Source organism: Pygocentrus nattereri, chromosome 5 (assembly GCF_015220715.1).
Source record: "Pygocentrus nattereri isolate fPygNat1 chromosome 5, fPygNat1.pri, whole genome shotgun sequence".
Lineage (NCBI taxonomy): Eukaryota > Metazoa > Chordata > Actinopteri > Characiformes > Serrasalmidae > Pygocentrus > Pygocentrus nattereri.
In genome coordinates, this window is record NC_051215.1 from 600,855 (window position 1) to 616,448 (window position 15,594).

The following is a 15,594-nucleotide window of genomic DNA, read 5'->3' on the forward strand; positions in this document are numbered from 1 at the left end:
CACGGGGAGAACATGCAGACCCCACACAGAACGGACCTGGGCGCCCGGCCGGGGAACTGAACCCAGGCCTGCTCGCTATGACATGAATAAAAGGAACTTATCACAAAGCCAGGAATCAAACAGTAACAGAACACGATATAAATCAAAGCATGAGATAAAACGGTTCACAGTGGGTTCTAAAGGCCGCAGCGCAGCACCGATAAAAAAACACGGCTTAATTTAATGAGTGACTGACATGTGATTGGTTGCTGGATCATTGATCTCTAAATGACATCATTATTGGAACGGAATTGAGACGGGTCGAGCGATCCGATTCCGCTCCAGACAGTCAGGAAGCTCAAAGCCACGTTGTGATCAGATTGGGATCAGTTAGGATGTCTGGAACTTTCTGAAGGTGCTCTGATCAGATCGCCACTGGTAAAAAACACCCCAACACAACTAATCAGATGCAACCCCATTATAATCATATATGCAAATATGCTCATTACTAAGAAACTAGTTACCGTTAAATTAGAGGTGACTGGAAGTGGATTCATGAAACGTTCATGATAATAATACATTTACCGTTTTAATCAAATGTAATGAATTATCCAGCACCTCAAAACCTCATCAGGCCAACCCCGACATTTCACTGCTGGCGCAACAAAACCTCGTATTTGAGTTTTTGATATAATCTGAAAACGCCTGTTGTTCTTTACATTGTGTGTACATTTCATGATGAATGGACCAAAAGAAACGGCCCAAAATGACCTGGAAAGACGTCCGGTTCCAATGACTTACAGTAAAAGTACAGTGTGTTTTTTCCTTTTCCTGTAAAGTTACTATTTCGGAGATGCGAGGTTTTGTCCTGACAGCAGTGATGACAACTGATGCAATTGTGAAGAGAAGAGCTGATGAGGAGCTGATGAGGAGCTGATGAGGAGCTGATGAGGAGCTCAGTTCCCGTGAAATCCGCAGGTAAAAACCTTCCTTTTGCTCATCAGGAGAGGAACCTCTCTCCAGGGAAGGGCCGCACGCCTCCAGCCGCGTCTGAGAGCCTCTGGACTGCTTTTCAGACCTTGGACTGTGTTTACATACAGCACTACAGTCTGTGAGAGCAACAGCGCCGGCTGGTGGTAGAAAGCTGTAAAACGCGTAAGACCCGTTTTCCGAGAGGTTTGATCACTTTAAGCCACCAGTGTATCTCACCGCTGCGTGTTAAGACGATTTAAAACATCCCACTAACGTTTTTAAAGCTTAGCAAACACTAAAACGCGGATATTTCGCTCTTCCTTAAGAACGACGACCACACGTGACCTGGAGTAGGCCTGCAGATTACCACAGAACCACTTTATACTATAGAAATGTAACGTACACCTGCTGCTGTTACAACAACACGAGCATTTAGTTTAAAACACGCCTAAACACAAATAAAACGGCGCTCGGTTGAAAGAAGCGACGGAAGCTGGTGCGGTTATTCATGTGGGCCGGCAGATGTCGCAGTAGAGCAGAATAGAATAAAATAAATAAATAAATACTGAAAACACAATAAAATAAAATAAATGTTAAAAGCCGCTATAAAACAAATTCTTTACCACACAACCCCCCCACAGGTCAGAGTGTGAGGTGTAATCAGAGATCCAGAGGGTTTGGTGTGAAACGGTCCAGACGTCTTTACAGTGGTGGTGATGGGAACCAGGCGTCGCCATGACTACAACACAGATATAGACACTTTATTTACCATCCAGAACCTCCAGAGAACCTACACGAGTCTTCTGAGCTTATATGGAATGTTGATGATGGAAAACAGTGGAAAATCTGGAATAATGAGTTTTCTTTGGGGACTATTTTGCCGCACAGCACCCTGCATGTCTCCCTCCACCATGAATGGAGTTGAAGTTCTCTAAACTCTCATAAAACAGCGTCTCAGTCATCAGGCACTGAATTCAGAACCAGTTCATGTAGGAACTTTCTGTAGGAGCTTTTAGAGGGGGACGTCTGGTTCCCATCACCACCACTGTGAGGAGCTTTTAGAGGGGGACGTCTGGTTCCCATCACCACCACTGTGAGGAGCTTTTAGAGGGGGACGTCTGGTTCCCATCACCACCACTGTGAGGAGCTTTTAGAGGGGGACGTCTGGTTCCCATCACCACCACTGTGAGGAGCTTTTAGAGGGGGACGTCTGGTTCCCATCACCACCACCGCTCAGAACCTTTGAAAATTGGTGGAATTCCCCTTTAAAACTCTTGAACCAAGACACTTCATTTCTGATTTAGTAGTATTAGTACTACACAGAGTGCTTTTAAGATGAATGGCTGACATTCTGCAGCCAAAATCACAGAGACGGATCCTTAAACTGCTGCGAGCCAGAGATTTCCTCAAACCAGCACTGCAGGGAAGTCCAGCGCTGCTATTGAGATCCACGGTGACTCCAAGACATGTGGCCTTTTTACAGCGCAAAACTCCTGGATGGTAAATAAAGTGTCTATATCTGTGTTGTAGTCATGGCGACGCCTGGTTCCCATCACCACCACTGTAAAGACGTCTGAACCACTTCACACCAAACCCTCTGAACCGCTCTGTTTACAACGGAGCCCCGCTGGTGACATCCTATATAAATAAAAATAATGCGTGGCCACGACTTAGTAAGGTGTGGGAATGAGATGATTAAGTCATGGCCATGGCTTAGAAAGGCATGGGAACGAGACCCTAATGCGTGGTCATGACTTAGTAAGCCGTGATCTCGTTCCCACGCCTTACTAAGTCGTGGCCACGCATTATTTTTATTTATATAGGCTGTCCCCAGCGGGGCTCCGTAGTTTACACCTGACACACTGAGTGATGTAACAATTTTGAAAAAGTGGTGGGCCTTCCCCTTTAAATGAAATGGATCTGAAGGATCCTCCACTGTCCTGCTTCAGCTCCTCCGCCAGATGGCGCTGTTCTGCCCTTTCCCCCACTCTTATTCCCAGCTGGTCCGCCAGAGGGCGCCAGCATTTGAGGCAGGAGGCGCTGCTTGGTTTCACCTTCAGCCCGAAAATCCAATCTGATGAAACTTTAGCGCCGCTTTTGGGGGGACAAGACCACCATGAACGGCTCTGCTCCCGGGACTCCGGCGGCGCTGGACATCCAGCTGAAGCGCGGACCAGCCGGTCAGTGTCGCTCCACAGCACCGGTCACTCTTTCCCTCCTTAAACACGAGCAGCAGCGACGCGGCTTGAAGTTCGAACTTGCCGTTCCACCTTAAAAGCCGCCGCTGTCCCGTCCTGGCGCCTGAGTGCGTCACAGTGTGTCAGAGCGGAGCGGCGGCGCCACTTAAGGTGGACCGGGAGATCCGAGCGCGAAGCTGGCGAGTAAAACTCCGGCTGGACTTCTCAGCGCGTTTCTCTCAAACCCTCCGCGAAAGGTGTCCGCATGTCGGCTTCGCGAAGCTGTCGAGGCGCTTATCGATCCGCCTGATCGGCCCTGGTGCGTTTTATCGGCCGTGCTGCGGAGTTTGGACCATGTTTTGCTGAGTTAGCTGCAGGGCTAGCAGTCTAAGGGCTAAGCCGAGCGCAGCCGAGCGGAGCCGAACTGGGAGGAAAAGTCAAACAATTCAGCGTCGTTTTCAGCTTCCAGACGAGAAATCGGGCCTTAAACCGGCCGCGTTTCATCCCTTTAGTGTCTGTTTAATGTTTAACAGCGAGGTTTCGGTTTCGCGCTGTGGTTCCGCTGCAGGAGAAAACAAGCAAACAAACAAACAAACAAATAAATAATCAGTTTATGGTGCGTTTGATCAACGCAGGGAGATGAACTCGTGCGTTCTGTATTAAAGGAGCCAAAGAGGGAGATAATTCTGAGTTCATATGGAATGCTGATGAAGGAGAACAGTGGAAAATCTGGAATAATGAGTTTTCTTTGGGGACTATTTTGCCGCACAGCGCCCTGCATGTCTCCCTCCACCATGAATGGAGTTGAAGTTCTCTAAACTCTCATAAAACAGCGTCTCAGTCATCAGGCAGTGAATTCAGAACCAGTTCATGTAGGAACTTTCTGTAGGAGCTTTTAGAGGGACGTCTGGTTCCTATCACCACCACTGTGAGGAGCCTTTAGAGGGACGTCTGGTTCCCATCACCACCACTGTGAGGAGCTTTTAGAGGGACGTCTGGTTCCCATCACCACCACTGTGAGGAGCTTTTAGAGGGGGACGTCTGGTTCCCATCACCACCACTGTGAGGAGCTTTTAGAGGGGGACGTCTGGTTCCTATCACCACCACTGTGAGGAGCTTTTAGAGGGGGACGCCTGGTTCCCATCACCACCACTGTGAGGAGCTTTTAGAGGGGGACGTCTGGTTCCCATCACCACCACTGTGAGGAGCTTTTAGAGGGGGACGTCTGGTTCCCATCACCACCACTGTGAGGAGCTTTTAGAGGGGGATGTCTGGTTCCCATCACCACCACTTTGAGGACCTTTTAGAGGGGGACGCCTGGTTCCCATCACCACCACTGTGAGGAGCTTTTAGAGGGACGTCTGGTTCCCATCACCACCACTGTGAGGAGCTTTTAGAGGGGGACGCCTGGTTCCCATCACCACTACTGTGAGGAGCTTTTAGAGGGGGACGTCTGGTTCCTATCACCACCACTGTGAGGAGCTTTTAGAGGGGGACGTCTGGTTCCCATCACCACCACTGTGAGGAGCTTTTAGAGGGGGACGCCTGGTTCCCATCACCACCACTGTGAATTCAGATCAGACCTCTCTGAACCGCTCTGTTTACATCTGAACCGGTTAATTACACAGAGATTTAGAAAAGTCGGTGGACTTCCCCTTTAGCCTCTGAGATCAACTACAGAATAAATCATTAGTGACCGATAAAGAACATGACGCAGATTTGCGGCCGTTTTCACGCAGTGCGAATATTCCTGCTTATTTATCGTCACACGTTGTGCTGTGGTTTAGTTCATTTGGCAATGTTGCCTTTATTTTTAGCAATTTAAAGTGATATTATTGTCAAAGTGCGTCGTATACTCTCACCTGCCACTTTATTAGTTGTTCAGTTGCTTGGTAACACAAATAGCTAATCAGCCAATCACACGGCTGCAGCTCACTGCATTTAGTTGTGTAGAGGTGGTCAAGACGACTTGCTGAAGTGCAGACCGAGCATCAGAACGGGGAAGAAAGGGGATTTAAGGGGCTTTGAACGTGGCGTGGTTGTCAGTGCCAGACGGGCAGGTCTGAGTATTTCAGAAACTGCTGATCTGCTGGGATTTTCACACACAACCATCTCTAGGGTTCACAGAGAACGGTCCGAAAAAGAGGAAATATCCAGCGAGCGGTCAGTTGTGTGGACGAAAACGCCTTGTTGATGTGAGAGGTCAGAGGAGAACGGGCAGACTGGTTCCAGATGATAGAAAGGCAGCAGGAACTCAAATAACCAACCAGAATCTCTGAGGAACGTTTCCAACACCTTGTTGAAAATCTGACATGAAGAATTAAGACAGTTCTGAAGGAAAAAGGGGGTCCAGCCTTTTACTAGCAAGGGGTACCTAATAAAGTGGCCGGTGAGTGTGTGTGTATGAGTGAGCTCGGATTGGCCCTGCAGACAGTTCGGCTTTCCTGATTCCGAGTGTTTGGTGGTTCTGCTCTGATTGATCGTCGCAGCTGCTCTGTATTCGTTCTGTTCACCGTTTATCTTTTGTCTTGCGTCATTTTAATTGTCTGACGCTGATTTACTCCTGTGTGAACTTTGACCTGTGATAAGGAGAAAAAACAACCCTCACTGGTTTGTCCAGATGATGATGATGATGATGTCGATGTGAAATTCGCTCAGTTTTACGTCGGCCTCTGTTCAGGTGTGACCGGAAATTACTTGATTCAATTATGATTCTTTAGGATTCTTTTTGATTCTTTATGATTCAGTGCTTATTCAGTGATTCAAAGCTCCAGTTCCCCGGCAATTCCCTCAGAAAACCCTTCTTAAAGAAACGATTCCTTTCATTTACAGTTTTTCAGGAATCACTTTGATTGACGGAAGTGTTTGATTCATTTCCAGTTATTTAGAAAATGATTCAGTTCATTTGCAGTTCTGTAGGAACCCTTTGATTCAGTTACGGTTCTTTAGGAAACGATTCGATTCGTTCACGGATCTGGGAAATGATTCAGTTCATCATAAAATCTCAGGCTTCACCAAGACTTGATTCAGCACGCAGATTTGATTGGAGGAGCTGTTTTTACTCGCAGTAGAATGTCAAACAGTTCCTATTTAATGTGGATGTGTACTTTATTATTGAATTATTAAATATTATTCTAATATTTATCCTGAATCATCGCTGTAACATGGGCGTGTTGCTGCAGCTGTGATGTTTCCTGTAAACGTCTGACGTTTCTGTCTGTTCCAGGTTTGGGGTTTAATATCGTGGGCGGTGTTGATCAGCAGTTTGTGTTGAATGACAGCGGCATCTATGTGGCCAAGATCAAAGAGAACGGAGCGGCTGCTCTGGATGGACGACTGCAGGAGGGAGACAAGATACTGGCGGTAAACCTGCTGCTGTTAAAGGGATAGTTCAGAGAACTTTGTAGTTTGAAGTTTGTTTGTTTGTTTGTTTGTTTGTTTGTTTGAGATGTTTGTTTTTGTTTAGATAAATGGTCATAAGCTGGAGAACCTGCCTCACAGCGCTGCAGTGGAACTGTTCCGGAACGCAGGAGAGGACGTCCAGCTACGAGTTCAGCCCAAAGTGAGTCAGTGAAACATCAAGAACTGTAAATCTCTGATCTCAAACAAATCAGCGCCGCAGCACAGCCACACACAGCAACAGCAGCACAGCCACACACAGCAACAGCAGCACAGCCACACGCAGCAGCAGCAGCACAGCCACACGCAGCAGCACAGCCACACACAGCAGCACAGCCACACACAGCAGCACAGCCACACACAGCAGCACAGCCACACACAGCAACAGCAGCACAGCCACACGCAGCAACAGCAGCACAGCCACACGCAGCAGCAGCAGCACAGCCACACGCAGCAACAGCAGCACAGCCACACACAGCAACAGCAGCACAGCCACACACAGCAACAGCAGCACAGCCACACACAGCAACAGCAGCACAGCCACACGCAGCAGCACAGCCACACGCAGCAGCAGCAGCACAGCCACACGCAGCAGCAGCAGCACAGCCACACGCAGCAGCAGCAGCACAGCCACACGCAGCAGCAGCAGCACAGCCACACGCAGCAGCACAGCCACACGCAGCAGCAGCAGCAGCACAGCCACACGCAGCAGCACAGCCACACGCAGCAGCACAGCCACACGCAGCAGCACAGCCACACAGCCACACACAGCAACAGCAGCACAGCCACACGCAGCAGCAGCAGCACAGCCACACGCAGCAACAGCAGCACAGCCACACGCAGCAGCAGCAGCACAGCCACACGCAGCAGCAGCAGCACAGCCACACGCAGCAGCAGCAGCACAGCCACACGCAGCAGCACAGCCACACGCAGCAGCAGCAGCAGCACAGCCACACGCAGCAGCACAGCCACACGCAGCAACAGCAGCAGCAGCACAGCGCCATATGCAGCAGCAGCAGCACAGCCACACGCAGCAGCAGCAGCAGCACAGCCACACGCAGCAGCAGCAGCAGCACAGCCACACGCAGCAGCAGCAGCAGCACAGCCACACGCAGCAGCAGCACAGCCACACGCAGCAGCAGCAGCAGCACAGCCACACGCAGCAGCAGCAGCAGCAGCACAGCCACACGCAGCACAGCCACACACAACTACTGTGTTTTGTGTGAAACAGCTGAATATACAATAAATACTAGACAGAACAACAAAACAATGTATACAGATGGGCATCACACACACACACACACACACACACTGACCATTTTATTGAAACCGCCTTCCTGTTTCTACACTCACTGTCCACTTTATCAGCTCCACTGACCGTATAGCTGCACTCTGTAGTTCTACAGTTACAGACTGTAGTCCATCTGTTTCTCTGATACTCTGTTACCCTGTTCTTCAGTGGTCAGGACCCCCATGGACCCTCACAGAGCAGGTACTGTTTGGGTGGTGCTGTGTTTGCTGTGTCTGATCCACTCACACCAGCACAACATGCACTAACATGTCACCACCACGTCAGTGTTACTGCAGTGCTGAGAATGACCACCCAACCAGTCCCTGCTCTGTGAGGGTCCATGGGGGTCCTGACCACTGAAGAACAGGGTGATTAAATGGACAGTGAGTGTAAACTGAACAGACTGTCATACCAGGTTTATATGGTTAAATGATTTAAAGTGCAGGAGTGCAGTGATGGTAAAGGGGTGTGTGGTCAGTCTGTGGTTAGATTAGATTAGTAATCTGATTATTTGCAGTGTTGAATAATAATAATAATAATAATAATAATAATAATAATAATGATGATGAGAAGAACGATGTAGATTTTCTCCCTCTTTTACTAGTCTGACCATTTTGTTTTGACCGGAAAACGAGCATCTGCCTTACTGGACATATTTAGAAGTGATTATAATGTTCTGGAATTACTGTATTTGACTCGCCACCTTCAGATTGAGTCCCAGCGCATTCATAAATATTCATAACCAACATTTAGTTCAGTTTCAGCCGCGCAGCTTCAGTAACTCGGCTCTGCGCCAGTGGAGTAGTTAGATGAGCGGTTGGCAGATGATGAATTTAAACGTTGGCCGTTCTCTGTTTTGTGTTCTCTCTGCAGTCCCAGCTCACAGCAAACGGTCCTGCCACCTCGCGCGGGGACGGAGACTCGTCCTCGTCTGTCCTCCCTCTGATTGCCATTGGGGTCGCCACAGTGATTCTAGGGTTCTTCGTGTGCAAACGTCTCTTCGGCTCCCGGAGGCCGTTTTAACCTCTTTCCAGTCACACGTTTTAAAGACAAACCTTATGAACTTTTTTTTTTTTTTTTTTTTTTTTTTTTTTGCTGAAGGCCAAAAAAAAAAAATGTGACAACAAAATGGAAACGGAGCAAAAAGAGCAAGCGAGAAAGTTTCCCTGATAGCAAAATGAATATAATTATCACAGTAAACTGTTAGCTATACGAGTGATAATCATGCATAACCAGACATTCGTAGGCTGTTGTGTCGTAGCTCGGCGGAGAGAGAGATAGCGGAGGATGGAGAAGATGGAGACCTGCCGAGGGACCAAACCGGCCGTTCCTCCCGTCCTGTAGGGGAGCTGCGGGACGTTCCTGAGTGGAGGACGTTCAGGAAACGTAAACACGGCATGTCGTACGCCACGACAATGAGGCTAAACCTTTAGTTAGCCAGTTTCGCTAATGCTCATAAGCGTAGCATGAGCTAATGGCCCGTTATAAACCACAGCGATGCTAGTAATGCTGCGTATCTGTCCTGCTCCTGTACCTGCGGCGTGTTCGTGTACGTTCATCTCGCTCGCTGGTTGTAGTGGAGGTGCAGGTTAAGTGTGTGTGAAGTACAGTACTTGAGTACTTGAGTAAAAGTAGAGGTACTCTTCACAGATGAGTATTGAGTATTCATTACATTTACATTAATGTGTTTTTTCCTACTTGAGTAAAAATAGATGTTAAGTTCCAGCTTTAGTAGAAGTACCGAAGTGCTCAGCTGAATACTTAAGTTCTGCTAAGGAGTCCTGTGTGAGACGAGGCTGGTTGGCTGTTTGTGTCTCTCCTTTTGTCGCAGTTGTTCATCAAAACAGTTACTTTCTACTTTCGGTACTTGGGTACATTCACAAGTAAGTACCTTTGTACTTTTTGGCTTGAGTACAAATATGGAGTACTTGTAGTTTTACTCGGGTAGACATGGGCAGAATCTTGTACTTTACTCAACATGAAATACTTTTACTTAAATCATTTTTGCCAAGCTTATTTCTACTTTTAGTAAAGTACGGCAGGTACTGTACTCCGCCCGCCGCTGCGTCTGCAGTGTGGCTGATTATCGATGGCTGATTGTTCAGTGGCCTCAGCAGAGATGACGTCACGTGACATCCTCATCTGTCAAGGTCACTAATGGGAACTCTACTTGATTTGCTGACTGAAGCTGCTGCACTGCCCTCTGCTGTCCGGTCTGTGTAAGTGCAGCTAGTGAAAGTGCTGTGAAGCGCAGCGCTCCGGTTCCTGTGTGTGGGATCCACTGTGTGTGTGTGTGCGTGCACTTACGTTCTGGAGGTTCAGCCATTTGGTCAAATGGGGGGACCTGCTTTTGAAAAGCCTTATCAGCATGAATGAAACGCACCTGTTCACTGTCCTGTCACTTCCCTTGTTGAATCCGCATGTGCATCACGCTTTGAATAAATGATTTGTTACAAGTATGTGTGCTGTAAACTTTCCCTCTGGTTCTATTCGCACGTAATGGGCTCAGTTCAGTGTTAGACAGCACTGATTCCCATCAAGACTGCATGTTTGTGTAGAAGCGTATTGGTGCAGGTCTGATGTGCGGGTTTGAAGCAGAATGTGTTGTGGTGAACGTGTGAAAGTGCACTGTGACGACTGTAAATAAATGCTGATCATTGAGGCCTTAATGTGAGAGTAAAAGCTCTTACGTACCACCAAACTGTACAGTGGAGTGGATTAGTGAGTATTGATGGGGCTCTTACACTCATCACTATCACTGCTAGGTTGATAGTGCACCATCGCCCAAAGATAGCCAGCCAAGAGCGGCTCCTGTTCCACCTATTTTCCAAAATTTCTGCATAATTTACTGGTTAGGATGTAAACAGAGCGGTTCTGAGTGGTTTGGTGTGAAACGCTCTGTTCTAGATAACCTTACAGAGTCAGAACCGTTCCCAGTGGTGGTGATGGGAACCAGACGTCCCTCTAAAAGCTCCTCACAGTGGTGGTGATGGGAACCAGACGTCCCCCTCTAAAAGCTCCTACAGAAAGTTCCTACATGAACTGGTTCTGAATTCACTGCCTGATGACTGAGACGCTGTTTTATGAGAGTTTAGAGAACTTCAACTCCATTCATGGTGGAGGGAGACATGCAGGGCGCTGTGCGGCAAAATAGTCCCCAAAGAAAACTTCTAAACCGCAGCGGGGCGGGGCGGGGCGGGGCTGATAAAGGTGAACACCTGCACACTGGAGCTGTGTGGAAGGAGTTTCTGATAAAATGGTCAAAGGGCGTAATTACAGTAGGTGGACATAAGAAACTGGAATCTCAGTGTACAGGTTAGTGCCAAATGACCACAGCCACTGTTGTATTTATTATTATTATAATTATAAAAGCAGAAGCTGTAAAGCTGCACAGCTGTGAGGGGAACAGGCTGCAGCGCTGAATGTCAGCATCATCTTTATCTGAGAGCCTCTGACTCATAACTCTGATCTAAATGAGCTCAGCTGCAGCTCTGATTTACCACCGTCTGAGTCCACAGCACCGTCCGGCTGGAGTCGGGCGAGAGATCTCAGCGCATGAAATCACTGAGCCGCATTAGAGAGATCCAGGGCATAGCGTCAGTAATGCTGGACAGTGGTTTGGTCACTCACTCACCACATCCTGATCATAAATTAGACTCATATGGTTTACAGCAAGCTGCCTCTACACACCATACAGTACTGACTGTGTTACTTTAATACTGACCATACAGTACTGACTGTGTTACTTTAATACTGACCATACAGTACTGACTGTGTTACTTACTTTAATACTGACCATACAGAACTGACTGTGTTACTTACTTTAATACTGACCATACAGAACTGACTGTGTTACTTTAATACTGACCGTACAGAACTGACTGTTACTTTAATACTGACCATACAGTACTGACTGTGTTACTTACTTTAATACTGACCATACAGAACTGACTGTGTTACTTTAATACTGACCGTACAGAACTGACTGTGTTACTTACTTTAATACTGACCATACAGTACTGACTGTGTTACTTTAATACTGACCATACAGAACTGACTGTGTTACTTACTTTAATACTGACCGTACAGAACTGACTGTGTTACTTTAATACTGACCGTACAGTACTGACCTATATTACTGACTGTACAGTATAGACCATACAGTTTCTCGTGTTTTATTTGCCCCTCTGCATATGTGGTTGCATTTTGTGAAGGTTTTTCATGATATGAACCCTTTCATTCGTTACTCCACCTCCAAGAGGGCAGAGCTCAACCTGTCCTTCAGAGAGATAAAGAGGGGGAGAGGGAAGAAAATGGATCTGACGAGTGAGTGAGTGAGTGAGTGAGTGAGTGAGTGAGTGAGTGAGTGAGTGAGTGAGTGAGTGAGTCAATGAGTGAGCGAGTGACTGAGTGAGTGAGTGAGCGAGTGACTGAGTGAGAGAGTGAGCGAGTGAGCGAGTGAATGAGTCAATGAGAGAGTGAGTGAGCGAGTGACTGAGTGAGCGAGTGACTGAGTGAGCGAGTGAGCGAGTGAGTGAGCGAGTGAGTGAGCAAGTGAGTGAGCGAGTGAGTGAGCGAGTGAGTGAGTGAATGAGTCAATGAGAGAGTGAGTGAGCGAGTGACTGAGTGAGAGAGTGAGTGAGTGAGTGAGTGAGCGAGTGACTGAGTGAGTGAGTGAATGAGTGAATGAGTCAATGAGAGAGTGAGTGAGCGAGTGACTGAGAGTGAGTGAGTGAGTGAGAGAGTGAGTGAGTCAATGAGTGAGTGACTGAGTGAGAGAGTGAGTGAGCGAGTGAGTCAATGAGTGAGTGAGAGAGTGACTGAGCAAGTGACTGAGCGAGCGAGTGAGCGAGTGAGTGAGCGAGTGAGTGAGTGAATGAGTCAATGAGAGAGTGAGTGAGCGAGTGACTGAGTGAGAGAGTGAGTGAGTGAGAGAGTCAGTGAGTGAGTGAATGAGTGAGTGAGCGAGTGACTGAGTGAGAGAGTGAGTGAGTGAGTGAGTGAGTCAATGAGAGAGTGACTGAGTGAGCGAGTGACTGAGTGAGTGAGTGAATGAGTGAGTGAGTGAGTGAATGAGTCAATGAGAAAGTGAGTGAGTGAGTGAGAGAGTGAGTGAGTCAATGAGTGAGTGACTGAGTGAGAGAGTGAGTGAGTGAGCGAGTGAGTCAATGAGTGAGTGAGAGAGTGACTGAGCAAGTGACTGAGCGAGCGAGTGAGTGAGTGAGTGAGTGAGTGAGTGAGTGAGTGAGTGAGCGAGCGAGCGAGTGAGTGAGTGAGTCAGTGAGCGTCTGTGTAAAATCAATACGGCCTGTACAGTAGATGCACTCTAAATACTGCAGAGTGGAAACGGAAACGTTTAAACTAAAACCTCAGAGCTTTCAGTCTCTGCTGCGTCTGTGTGTTAGAAGGTAGAAGTGCTTGCGTTTCAAAATTGAAAATATTGATATTGTTGATAGTCTGGATATTTAAATAAAAACTGAAAACCTCTACGTTCTTACGAGGACACAAAAATGAGACTTTAATGTAGTAACAGCCTCACTGCGCACCGAGCTCACGATTTAGGCCAAGTTAACCCCTGACAGTAAGAGGACCGTGGGCCACTGCCGGCCCGCTAAAGGCCAAGCTGGTGGTCCGCTGGCGTTTTGCTCAGTGTTTCCTGGGCGGCCCACTGGCGGTTAATCTAGAATAATAGACACATTTCCACCTTTCATCGCTCATTTTTCCCTCACAGTCCCATTTACTGATTTCTACGGAGCCCCGCTGGTGACACCCTGTATAAATACAATACTGCGACTTAGTCAGGCGTGGGAATGATCTAGTAAGGCGTGGGGATGATCTAGTAAGGCGTGGGGATGATCTAGTAAGGCGTGGGAATGATCTAGTAAGGCGTGGGAATGATCTAGTAAGGCGTGGGGATGATCTAGTAAGGCGTGGGGATGATCTAGCAATGCGTGGGGATGATCTAGTAAGGCGGGTGGATGATCTAGTAAGGCGTGGGGATGATCTAGCAATGCGTGGGGATGATCTAGTAAGGCGTGGGGATGATCTAGTAAGGCGTGGGAATGATCTAGTAAGGCGTGGGAATGATCTAGTAAGGCGTGGGGATGATCTAGTAAGGCGTGGGGATGATCTAGCAATGCGTGGGGATGATCTAGTAAGGCGGGTGGATGATCTAGTAAGGCGTGGGGATGATCTAGCAATGCGTGGGGATGATCTAGCAAGGCGTGGGGATGATCTAGCAAGGCGTGGGAATGATCTAGCAAGGCGTGGGAATGATCTAGCAAGGCGTGGGAATGATCTAGCAAGGCGTGGAGATGATCTAGTAAGGCGTGGGAATGATCTAGCAAGGCGTGGAGATGATCTAGTAAGGCGTGGAGATGATCTAGCAATGCGTGGGGATGATCTAGTAAGGCGTGGGGATGATCTAGTAAGGCGTGGGGATGATCTAGTAAGGCGTGGGGATGATCTAGCAATGCGTGGGGATGATCTAGTAAGGCGTGGGGATGATCTAGCAATGCGTGGGGATGATCTAGCAAGGCGTGGGGATGATCTAGCAAGGCGTGGGGATGATCTAGCAAGGCGTGGGGATGATCTAGCAAGGCGTGGGGATGATCTAGCAAGGCGTGGGGATGATCTAGTAAGGCGTGGGGATGATCTAGTAAGGCGTGGGGATGATCTAGTAAGGCGTGGGGATGATCTAGCAATGCGTGGGGATGATCTAGTAAGGCGTGGGGATGATCTAGCAATGTGTGGGAATGATCTAGCAAGGCGTGGGGATGATCTAGTAAGGCGTGGGGATGATCTAGCAATGCGTGGGGAAGATCTAGTAAGGCGTGGGGATGATCTAGCAATGCGTGGGAATGATCTAGCAAGGCGTGGGGATGATCTAGTAAGGCGTGGGGATGATCTAGCAATGCGTGGGAATGATCTAGCAATGCGTGGGAATGATCTAGCAAGGCGTGGGGATGATCTAGTAAGGCGTGGGGATGATCTAGCAATGCGTGGGGATGATCTAGTAAGGCGTGGGGATGATCTAGCAATGCGTGGGAATGATCTAGCAAGGCGTGGGGATGATCTAGTAAGGCGTGGGGATGATCTAGCAATGCGTGGGGATGATCTAGTAAGGCGTGGGGATGATCTAGTAAGGCGTGGGGATGATCTAGCAATGCGTGGGGATGATCTAGCAAGGCGTGGGGATGATCTAGCAAGGCGTGGGAATGATCTAGCAAGGCGTGGGAATGATCTAGCAAGGCGTGGGAATGATCTAGCAAGGCGTGGAGATGATCTAGTAAGGCGTGGAGATGATCTAGCAATGCGTGGGGATGATCTAGTAAGGCGTGGGGATGATCTAGTAAGGCGTGGGGATGATCTAGTAAGGCGTGGGGATGATCTAGCAATGCGTGGGGATGATCTAGTAAGGCGTGGGGATGATCTAGTAAGGCGTGGGGATGATCTAGCAATGCGTGGGGATGATCTAGTAAGGCGTGGGGATGATCTAGCAATGCGTGGGGATGATCTAGTAAGGCGTGGGGATGATCTAGTAAGGCGTGGGGATGATCTAGCAAGGCGTGGGGATGATCTAGTAAGGCGTGGGGATGATCTAGTAAGGCGTGGGGATGATCTAGTAAGGCGTGGGGATGATCTAGCAATGCGTGGGGATGATCTAGTAAGGCGTGGGGATGATCTAGCAATGCGTGGGAATGATCTAGCAAGGCGTGGGGATGATCTAGTAAGGCGTGGGGATGATCTAGCAATGCGTGGGGAAGATCTAGTAAG

The 15,594-nt window shown here is 48.3% G+C and overlaps 1 protein-coding gene across 1 annotated transcript; it reads left to right on the forward strand.

Annotated features, from left to right (window-relative positions):
- The first annotated feature begins 2,956 nt into the window (after nucleotides 1–2,956).
- Nucleotides 2,957–10,277, forward strand: LOC108411060 (synaptojanin 2 binding protein). Its single transcript, XM_017682437.2, has 4 exons — nucleotides 2,957–3,131; nucleotides 6,355–6,491; nucleotides 6,595–6,690; nucleotides 8,692–10,277. The coding sequence occupies exons 1-4, from the start codon at nucleotides 3,068–3,070 to the stop codon at nucleotides 8,839–8,841; spliced, it is 447 nt and encodes a 148-aa protein (XP_017537926.1). The 5' UTR covers nucleotides 2,957–3,067; the 3' UTR covers nucleotides 8,842–10,277.
- The last annotated feature ends 5,317 nt before the right edge of the window (nucleotides 10,278–15,594 follow it).

Bases quoted from the DNA above. Each gene is read 5' to 3' on its own strand.
- LOC108411060 (XM_017682437.2), top strand. From the start codon at position 3,068: ATGAACGGCTCTGCTCCCGGGACTCCGGCGGCGCTGGACATCCAGCTG. The intron at 3,132-6,354 runs GTCAGTGTCGCT...TGTCTGTTCCAG, and splicing joins GCTGAAGCGCGGACCAGCCG to GTTTGGGGTTTAATATCGTG. The intron at 6,492-6,594 runs GTAAACCTGCTG...GTTTTTGTTTAG, and splicing joins AGGGAGACAAGATACTGGCG to ATAAATGGTCATAAGCTGGA.